At 33.4% G+C, this 10932-nt stretch overlaps 1 protein-coding gene across 1 annotated transcript; it reads right to left on the minus strand.

Annotated features, from left to right (window-relative positions):
• Positions 1-91: 91 nt before the first annotated feature.
• Positions 92-10826, minus strand: LOC126974747 (enhancer of rudimentary homolog). The gene is made up of 3 exons (XM_050822360.1): positions 10682-10826; positions 10426-10611; positions 92-5610 (listed from the first exon to the last, which is right to left on the minus strand). The coding sequence occupies exons 1-3, from the start codon at positions 10682-10684 to the stop codon at positions 5488-5490; spliced, it is 312 nt and encodes a 103-aa protein (XP_050678317.1). The 5' UTR covers positions 10685-10826; the 3' UTR covers positions 92-5487.
• Between the last annotated feature and the right edge of the window lie 106 nt (positions 10827-10932).

The following is a 10932-nucleotide window of genomic DNA, read 5'->3' on the forward strand; positions in this document are numbered from 1 at the left end:
TGGCTGGTCCATGTGTCAATTACTCGTGGTGCCAGGTCGACCTGTTATAGTTAGCATTAACGTAAAATGTAAATAAAATAAAACAGTGTCACTTATATAATAATATATTCTTAAACTGATATTGCTTATGTCTAAAACAAACCTATTTCTTACAAGACAATTGTGTGTTGAAAACACAAGAAAAAAAAACAATCTTATAAGATTTAAATGTAATAAGATTCAATAATTTGTACTTTACGATTGTTTAATGAAATTTTCGTCTTCCCAGTTTTAAAAATATGCGCTTTTTTCTTTAAGCTGCAAAACAAAACATACTTATCGTCGTAAAGTGTATTGAGAAATTAAAGAATAAATCAGATTTTTCTATCAAATATAATATTTAATTGTTGTTTTGTCAAAATGAATTCCTTTTTGATCATCTCCTCTTTCCTTTAAACTACAATTCGTGCATATACATAACGCATGTTTTTTCAACTATTTATTTGGCTCTCGCCAATTTATTTACTTTATTGAAGTAGGCGTTACTTTGCGGAAATCCATAATTATACAAATGATTTAAGTTTTCTTTAGTGTTAATTCCGCCAATATTTGTTTTTAAAACAATGTGTTTTGCCTCTACACGAGGCATCCTCAGGACGTGTCGAATTGTTTTTAAAACAAATATTGGCGGAATTAACACTAAGATACATCCACTGTACCCAATATCTCTTGAAGTTCTTACGATTTACTAATTTTTTCACTAACGTTCAAAGAAAAATAAAGTAATTAAATTTTAGCGTTTTATTCCATCACCTTGCATAGAGTGTATTAAAAATATTTGATTGCACGGACTAGTAAAAAAATAAGGACTCCGTGTCACCTTACAAAACAGTGTAGCACCAAAACAATCCGATTAACGTTTACACGTATTTACATAAATAGCCCCACGCACACACTTACACTACTACAGGCCGATAGGCGGCTATTATGAGAATTGTCATCGTCTGTGACAGATCAGTTTGCTTTTCAATAAAATATTTTAAAAATGCCGTCGTGCGTTGTGAAAAAGTGTTAAAACGATACGTTATAAGTATTTGTGGCCATATATGATTATTTAAGGGAGAAAAAATTGTGTAACTAGTATCCCCCGTAACCGCACACACACTAGCATAACGGTGCTTCACTTGCTAATATCACGGCGCGGAGTCCTTCTTTTTTTACTCGTCGGTGTTTGATAGTAGTATGATGAAGCTGTAAATTATTGCTAATAAAGATTTTTCTATTTCTAAATATTGATTTAAAACAGTTACAATGAGTTTCTTGCTCACACTACACTTGTTGTACACTAATTTTCATCAAAGCCAACTTGTCGGAGGTAGTGGTCTTGGTAAATTGTATAACTATGGCAAACACTGTCAAAATGATATGACACATTTTTTTACCCACATGAGATAATATCTTTTAGGTTTAAAATACCACAAACTGTACAGCTGTGTTTGTGGTTCGCTTCGAGTACCCGTTCGTTGCTCTACGCAAGTACATTAGTTTCACTACTGTACAGGATTTTTATACTGTGGTTATGTATGGTATGTACGGTGTGCAAAGATGAATAAAGCCCTCAAATAATTTTGGCTGACGTTGGATAAAACAAAGGCACATTTGCAGTAAATTTAAATGTGACAATATAATTTTCTTTACTCATAATAGTAATTACAAACACATTAATCTTGGAGAGTGCTGTAATAAAGCTGACAGCACATTATACCGTCAAAATAGGCTCAAAAACATCATTTTTTATTACAGTATAAATCAAAGTTATCTAAGCGACGCTTAACAGTATTCATCTCTTCAACCTTATAACATAGTAGACTCCTAATATTAATTACGCAATGTAAACAATACAGTCAACCGCCTGAGGTGGGGCGCAGGCAAATACTGAACGCTCATTGGTCAGGTAACGATTACAACATATCGTAAAAAATCGCTATTGGCTTCAGTGTATTTATATTGTTTCTATTTTTTCTAATGCGATATACGAATTAGACATGTAACATTTCACAATTAGTATGAGGAATTCCATATGAAATGCATTTTCATGAGTCGCATCCGCTACCCCTCATCATTCGGTATGTGAAATGTGTCAGTCAATGAAATCGCATCGTACGTAGGTTTATATTTCAATAACATCAACTCAAGTAGAAGCTAGCGAGTAGCAACGAATAGTGCTAGAGCATGCGGTACAAACAAACCATACTATGTATATACGGCTACGAATAACGTAGCGCCACCCGTGCGGCGTGATAGTACTAAAGCATATAGTACAAAGAACAAACCATATTATCGTGATTTTTTGCTGTTAAGTGTACGGCTATGCAGAGTTTAGCAGCACCCGTGCGGCTTCGTAGTACTAAAGCATGAATTATTGTGATTTATTGCCTTTAAGTGTACGGCTACGAAGAGCGTAGCACCAACAGTGTGGCGTGATAGTACTATCCCTTGCATAACATTAGAGATCAATTAAGCTTAGTACCGTAAAGTATTATTTTCTTGGAATAATTTATTGCCGATATCATGTTTGTTTCTTTACATGAAATTGTATTTTTTTTTGTAATTCCATCCAGTGAAAATGAATTAAAAGTTTTAGTCATTTCCATGCCTAATATGAATGCGTTCGCTCTTCAAGTCTCTGACGGTTATAAGATCGATGATTTACCATAGCATTGCAAAAAATTGATAACTATATTTTTATCTAGATATAATAATAGTGATGTAGGTATATTAAAGAAAATACACATCGTTGTTGCACTTTTAGATTTGGATCAAAAAGGTTGAGGCCAATCAAAGTTTATAATATTCCATATTCATTAACCGGCCGGTAAAGGGATATGAAAAGAAATATAACTTTCATAACACAAGGTTATTATACATCTTTTAGCAAAGTAGTAGTATACACCCAGCCCATTACAATGCAATATAACTTGGGACACATAATACATTATTAACACTATTTATAGACAGCCCCAGCTTCATATGTTAAACTTGAGGTAAAAAACTTCAACATTGAATGTCTGAGTTGTTTTAATCTATGACATCTTTTAAGTAGGTGCCTATTCAATAAAATGATAGACTGTATGATAACAAAAAATACATATGTCCAAGAATTTTATTGTATTTATTTAGATAAGGATTAATACTGAATAAGTGAGTCAGTGAAATAAGTGCCGCATATACCACACTTTTGTAGTTTAAGTTTGAATAAAGGGTCACTGTGAGGCAATCGTAAATAGGGTTGCCAGGTGGAATCCAAAAGGAGGACACGTACTCCTTTCCCATGATTTGTCCTCTCGTCCTTCCACATCACCTCCCCATCTGTCCTCCTTAATCAAATTATCGCCTGGCAACCCTAAACGTAACAGATATCTATCTGCCATGACGGAGTCTTCTTTGGGACTTTAATTACAATTCTTTTTTTCTACTTAGACAAAAACTGAATTAAGTTTTGTAATGTTATCAACCTTACATAAAAATTATCTAATGGTGCAATCGCATCAAAATACGTTGTTGGGTGGATTAGGGGGAATTAGTGGATAACAGACACACAATGAAAAGAGACTTAATACTATATAAGATTTTTTTTATGACAATAAGGGACGAGACGAGCATGACGTAAAGCTGATGGTAATTGATACACCCTACCCATTACAATGCTGTGCCGCTCAGGATTATTGAAAATACCAAAAATTCTGATCGGCACCACAATTGCGCTCGTCACCTTGAGACGTAGGATGTTAAATCTCATTTGCCCTGTAATTTCACTATTAAAGATACATAGTTGGTACTGTTATTGACTTGGACCTTTGGCAATATTTGAATGACTGCTTTTAAATAATGTCAATATTATTATTATTTTTTAATAACTAAAACTCAGAATTACTGAAAACAATTAAAATTCTACTTATGCCAACTCAAGTTGTAATATCTATTATTGGGTATTTCGCTAAACTACTACAAATTCTTACCCGGTTACATTATCTCTAGACCTGACGTCGATGACGTCACATCGTCGCTTTTGTACGGTGTGCAAAACAAGCATATCTAGGATATTATTACTATAGTGCGCGCGGAAGCGCTAGTCACCATTCTATGGGGGGGGGGGGGGTGAGACGGGGGAGGGCACATTGACAAGACGCACACGATATATATGGTCGACGGCAGAATGAGTTAGATTGACGTTTGTCTACCTCCCCCGCCCTGCCGCTCACATACCTCAGGCGGTGACTAGCGCACACTATAATAAATAAACTACAATTTTTTTTCTGTATTATTCGTTGATTCTAAGTGTTGTGATGCTAATTATTATAATAAAGAATTAAAAAAAAAATCTGACATAGCTATTATAGCGACGGAGAACAACAGAAACCACAGAACTATTAACAACAATAGTCAAAACGTAACAATAAAAACTTCAAAAAGAAAGCACGAAAATATCATGACATGTACCTAACGGTTATGAAACTGCAAACTGTACTGACGCAGCAGGGTGATTGCGAGGGCGGAGGGGGAAGTGAGAGGAAGCTTCACGTTCCAGAGATACTATGGCAGTGTATAGTGAGGCTGTCCCATAGGGGGTGGTGAACCAACGAAATGTTAATTAATATTATACTAATATTTAAAACCAATAGGTCTATCATCATATCGTTGGTGCATTCTATATGGGACACCTGTATTATAAAACTATTTAGTATATTTTAGTATTCATCGTTATTTTAAAATAATCAAAAAAACTTTTTATTTTATTTTTTAGTTTATTTGTTAACCATTACTGAATACATTTATGAGAAAAAGAATTTCAACATATAATCCAAATAATGTACCAAATATATGACAACTGTAATTTTGTGCGCTTTTAAAATTCACAATACTATTCATAAATCCATCGACAAACTTGATCACGCAACCTCCACCCACCGTTACATAGACCCGAGCTACTCTATCTCCATCAGATTACATTAATACACAAATTCATGAATTTTAATGTCCACAATAATAGACCGGATTTATGAAAATTTAAAAATGTCATAGTTCTGTTAATTTACGATCTTTTTACTAGCCCCTATAGCATAAAAATTTGAGGTGTAACAACTGTGGTATTACTTATGTAAAAACACAATTGTAATTTGAAAGTATTGCAATTTGCATTTGATGAGCCTATTGCCGAGTGGATATAAAAATTCAATCAAGCTATTAATGGAGGGTGCAAAGCCACCTGAAGAAGCAAGAATAGATTTTCTGCACAAGCACTGCTTAGTGACAAGGTAATTGTAAGACTTCACTCCGACATGGCAATTAATTTTATTTTTATTATGGCCTGAAACTGTTAGAATTAAAAAAAAATGTTAAATAAACTCCATCTCTGGTACAACATAGCAATAAGATTGGCCTCAACCTTTAGCACAAGTTACAATCTTATATTTAATTAGAAAGATACAAAACTGAACATAAACTGAATCAATCCGTCTGTCCTGCCGCTTGACGTAGTAAGATATAGATCTTCTCCTTTATCCAGTCCTTGTTGTAGGGAGCATAGGTGTTGGTGGACTTCTGGCATACAAGGCAACTTAAATCTGCTAGCTGAAACGACAAAAAAGTATTTTAATATATTATAGTATTAATAGAGGTAGATATATCACTAGCGCGCCGAAAATCGCCTCAATGGAGTCAATTGGTTCCTTTGGTTGTAATCGCTCTCTCGATACGAAAACCGTACCCACGCGTTTGTTTTTGACAGAATTGCTTACAATTTGATATAGGTACACCATTAAAATGCCGTCAACCAATAAACTTCAAACCGTTTTGGATCTAGTCTATCCTATCCCTAATAAATCATGCTACAGCAACAACTATAAACTTCAAACCTTTTAGGATCTAGTCTATCCTTTCCCTAATAATTGATGCTACAGGGACAACTATAAACTTCAACCCTTTTTGGATCTAGTCTATCCTATCCCTAATAAATCATGCTACAGCAACAACTATAAACTTCAACCCTTTTTGGATCTAGTCTATCCTATCCCTAATAAATCATGCTACAGCAACAACTATAAACTTCAAACCTTTTAGGATCTAGTCTATCCTATCCCTAATAATTCATGCTACAGCAACAACTATAAACTTCAACCCTTTTTGGATCTAGTCTATCCTATCCCTAATAATTCATGCTACAGCAACAACTATAAACTTCAACCCTTTTTGGATCTAGTCTATCCTATCCCTAATAATTCATGCTACAGCAACAACTATAAACTTCAACCCTTTTTGGATCTAGTCTATCCTATCCCTTATAAATCATGCTACAGCAACAACTATAAACTTCAACCCTTTTTGGATCTAGTCTATCCTATCCCTTATAATTCATGCTACAGCAACAAATATAAACTTCAACCCTTTTTGGATCTAGTCTATCCTATCCCTTATAAATCATGCTACAGCAACAACTATAAACTTCAACCCTTTTTGGATCTAGTCTATCCTATCCCTTATAATTCATGCTACAGCAACAACTATAAACTTCAACCCTTTTTGGATCTAGTCTATCCTATCCCTTATAAATCATGCTACAGCAACAACTATAAACTTCAACCCTTTTTGGATCTAGTCTATCCTATCCCTTATAAATCATGCTACAGCAACAACTATAAACGTCAACCCTTTTTGGATCTAGTCTATCCTATCTCCTAGCCCATATCCTTATATGAAACTCATAATGCCATTGAATAAGCAGACTTTCATAACTTTTATATGACATTCCTGTTCTGACAGATCCTGACTCCTTTTCCTGACACTGCAAATAGCTAAGGATGTGGAAGACTACACTAGTGTATGTGTAGTCTGCACTGTCTTGTTAATTTGGTCAAAATTAATCTGGTCTTAGTAATTTTGCTGTCATAGGAAAAACAGATGCATCTAACATTTTGCCCATAATTTAGTTACATATACTCGGAATCAGATAAAAAAAGGCGTGTGTGGATTGATATTTATAATTTTTCTTCTATTACAACTAGAAGTCCGTTAAACTCACTTTGAAATAGGGCACATCTACGGCACTAAAATAAAAAAACAGCTTCTGGTCGAAAAAAAAAACCTTTAATAAAACCGATTTCGAAAACTGAAAAGAATAAAATAACTTAATAAAGATTTAATTTAATACAACTCTAATGCAAATTCTTGTACCTTTAATATTAATTAATTACATATGTGCAACCTATTGACAGGGTTTAAGTCAATGCCTTCCCGCTTGGGTTATTTGGTTCTAGACGAAACTATTCTGTTCAAAGTCACGCGTGGCGAGTGTAGGTACCTGCCCTTACATTTGGCTTGGCATTTGCATTATAGGTGTATAAAATTAAATCTTTGTTAAGTTATTTTATACTTTTCAGTTTTCAAAGTGGGTTATTTTTAATATCTTACATTTTAGTGTCATTAATCAGGTAAACTTTAAGATTTAGTTGCATTTTATTGTCATATATTAAATAGTAATTTTTTAAGTAGCTATATGTAGGCCTAGGAAAGGTTCCGCATGCCTCAAACAATATAAATCCCCTATTTAATGTTCTTGTGAGACAATAAAATATGATATTTTTTTATGTATGTACACCACTATGCTGAGATTTATGATACGAATTTCGTGATTCTTCTTTAGTTTGATTCGAAATGTTTGCCATTCGGTTCCATAAAAATTTTACTTAGTTTTCTTTTTATGAATATTTTGTTTGTGTGGATGATGTTATTATAGTTTGTGTACTGCTTTTTAAGGAGTTTTCATTTAGTGATTATATTATTATTAACCCGTTTATCGATAAGTGTGTTTTAGGCTTCCTGTCATTCATAGCTAACATGTAGGTTTACGAAAGGTTCCACATGCCTCAAACAATATAAATCCACTATTTCATGTTCACTTTCATTACACTTAAATATTGTGAAGAACGTTTGTTAGCTATGAATATACACAAATCTCAGCGTAGTGGTGTACATACTTAAAAAAAAATCAATCAAATGAGAACCTCCTCCTTTTCGAAGTCATTTAAACCACATTTACTTTTTTTTTCATTAATCCAGAAAAGTTTTTTCATTCTAGGACCAATTTAATATTCTGTTAGAGATTAAGACATCTTACTAAGAACGAAAGACACTTCTGCGTAGGTATATCTTTTAATTTTAGTTTAAAGAAATATAGTCAGGCGCATTTGACAGATCCGTTTTTTTACCTATTAAAAGTGTTTGTGTGGAGGGGAGCAGGGGTTGTGAATCTATTCCGCAGAGAAGGGATTATGTACACCATGGCATACCTTGCATATAAAGCTATTGTATTTAATATTTGTTTAAATTTATTTTTAATAATAAAAACCTCTTTTTTATATTTACTTGCTTATTTATTTCTCTGAGTTAATTATATGTACACTTAATTAACATTCTGTAAAAATCTATGTAAGGTTGGAGATAAACAAATACTCATTTTTGTAAAATAAAAATAACTTAAATTTAAAAACCATTGCTGAAAACAGGTTTATATGCTGCTATAATATGACATGAAGCCGTATCAGGTCGTTAAACGAGTGACATAGGAAGCTATTTCAAAGCATTTTTACATGCCTACAGAAAGCCTATAGAGATTTAAAACTAACATTTCGAGCATTTTCATCAAGCAGTTGCGAGCACTCATATCATATAACAAACATCAATGTGAAAGTGATGAATTTTAATGATTTTTATGAGGACTGTTCTTCTTCTTATAAAATGCAAAACCCTTCTCCTCAAGCTTATGGTGATAATAATTGTAAAGTAACATTTCACAGAGGCTATATCAGTTGTTATAAGACACTGACTTCACTAGTGAAAATTATAGTCTCTTGAATTTTTAAGGTTTATAAATATGAAAAGTGGAATACCTCCACCAAAAGTGAATACAAGACGCAGAGGTATCACACATCAATGTAGATATAGAAATATAGGTAATAGAAAACCATTTTGGTATAGTATACATACTGACAGTGAAAGTGTTGAACTAATCCAGAGTCATGAAGAATACTACTGATCATGAAGTAAATGTGATTATTATTGTTTTTACATTTAAGTGTTACTCTCTAGCTTTATAATAGATATATGATATTTTTTTTTATATTAAAACTTTTCTTGTTTTTGGGCTCTCACCAAAGCGCAAAGCAAAAAATTTACATTTTGTCCTACAACTATGGAGAGAAGATGAAGAACATATACATCAAATAAGGTACAACACTCTATTTACGGTTGACAACCTTAATCCATAGAGTAAGGAGCATTGTTAATTGTTATTGCATAAAACATAATAGAACCTGAAATTTAAATATTACTACAACAATAAGCCACAATAATGTGTAATAATGTGTGATAACACAAATTAATAAGGGCTGTGATAACACAAATTTGACTGGGTCAAGTGTGATACAATAGTATGCCAGCTGAAAATCCATAAAAACATAAAAATTTGCTGAAATCTCTGAATCAATAAACAATAACATATTAAAGTAGGGTACCAGTTTGAAATACAAATCCAGAAGGACACACTTGAATGTAACCCATTAGCGCTGCTAACACTACTCAACAACAATTTGCCAAAACAGCTGAAAAGGGCACATATCCTGGACCTAGACAAAATATGATCCTTAGCTTACCCCAGCACTGAAGTCAAGGACTGAATTAAGAAAGAGTAGTACTCGCTGGACTGCACACTTGCTAGGATGCAGATCTACCAACACAACTTCTTAAAGTAGATTACTGATTGTGAATGAGGGTAAAATAAAAAATAAATATTTAAGTTAAAAAAATTTAAACATGTCTATAGGATGCCCATTGGTCTGTATGTGAAGTTTTAATGTATTGTAAACACAAATATACAAACGTGTATGACTGCTTAATGGCATAAAAGGCGCCACAGTGGTTCCCTAGCCTACACCTACCACCACTTTATCAGTGGGAGGCTTCTTTGTACATCATGCCAGATAGATTATTTGTACCAAAACAGCATCTATTTCTGCTGTGAAGCAGTAGTGTGTAAGCATTATTGTGTATCAGTCTGAAGGGCGCCATAGCTAGTAAAATTTCTGGGCAATTGAGATATAAAATCTTATGTCTCAAGGTGACAAGAGCAGTTGTAGTGCTGTTCAGAATTATTGGGTTTTTCAAGAATCCCGAGCAGCAGTCATATCAATTACCATCAGCTAAACGTCCTGCTCGTCTCGTAACTTATTGTCAAAAACGCCCTACACCTAAAATCCTACCGCCAGTAAAAATAATGCCATTTCTTTGCCACCCATTATGAAATTAGTACTACTATATCATATTGATCATTATAATTCAATAATCTAACAAACCAACACTCAAGTAACATACAAATATGTGTCAAAAATTTACCTGATCAATGAAGTCAAATAGTTGCGATATGTCATACGTAATAGTTGGCGTGTTTGGATTTCGCCGCTTCAGGTGTTCTTCATAAATTTTACAAACACCTTCCATGCAGTCGTTTACGCTTTCATAATCTGAATATGTTCTGGTTTCAGGCCTAGGTCCTGGCTGAACCAACAGTATTGTGTGTGACTGTAATACAACATAACCTTAATATGGCGCCATCAAAATATAAACCAGCAATAGATAAAAATACACGAACCATTTTATCTTAAATAATAGAGGATAACGGCTTTTGGTATACAAGATGTAAATAATAATTGATATGATTTAGCTTTAAGAAGTTAGAAGATAAATTACAAAACACTCGATAATCTCTTCAAAACTACCAATTATTATGAACAATCAACAAAGAATATATAATCTCAATTTGTTGGATTTTTATCTTTTTCTCAATTGTCAAATGTCAGACAAAGAGTAGTGAGTGTTATAATACATCTTCTTTGATGTAAT

This window comes from Leptidea sinapis, chromosome 33 (genome assembly GCF_905404315.1).
Source record: "Leptidea sinapis chromosome 33, ilLepSina1.1, whole genome shotgun sequence".
In the NCBI taxonomy this organism is placed as follows: domain Eukaryota; kingdom Metazoa; phylum Arthropoda; class Insecta; order Lepidoptera; family Pieridae; genus Leptidea; species Leptidea sinapis.

Excerpts from the sequence above, each read along its gene's own strand:
- LOC126974747 (XM_050822360.1), bottom strand. Across the intron at positions 5,611-10,425 it reads TATTTGACTTCATTGATCAG|CTAGCAGATTTAAGTTGCCT; the intron begins GTAAATTTTTGA and ends TTGTCGTTTCAG.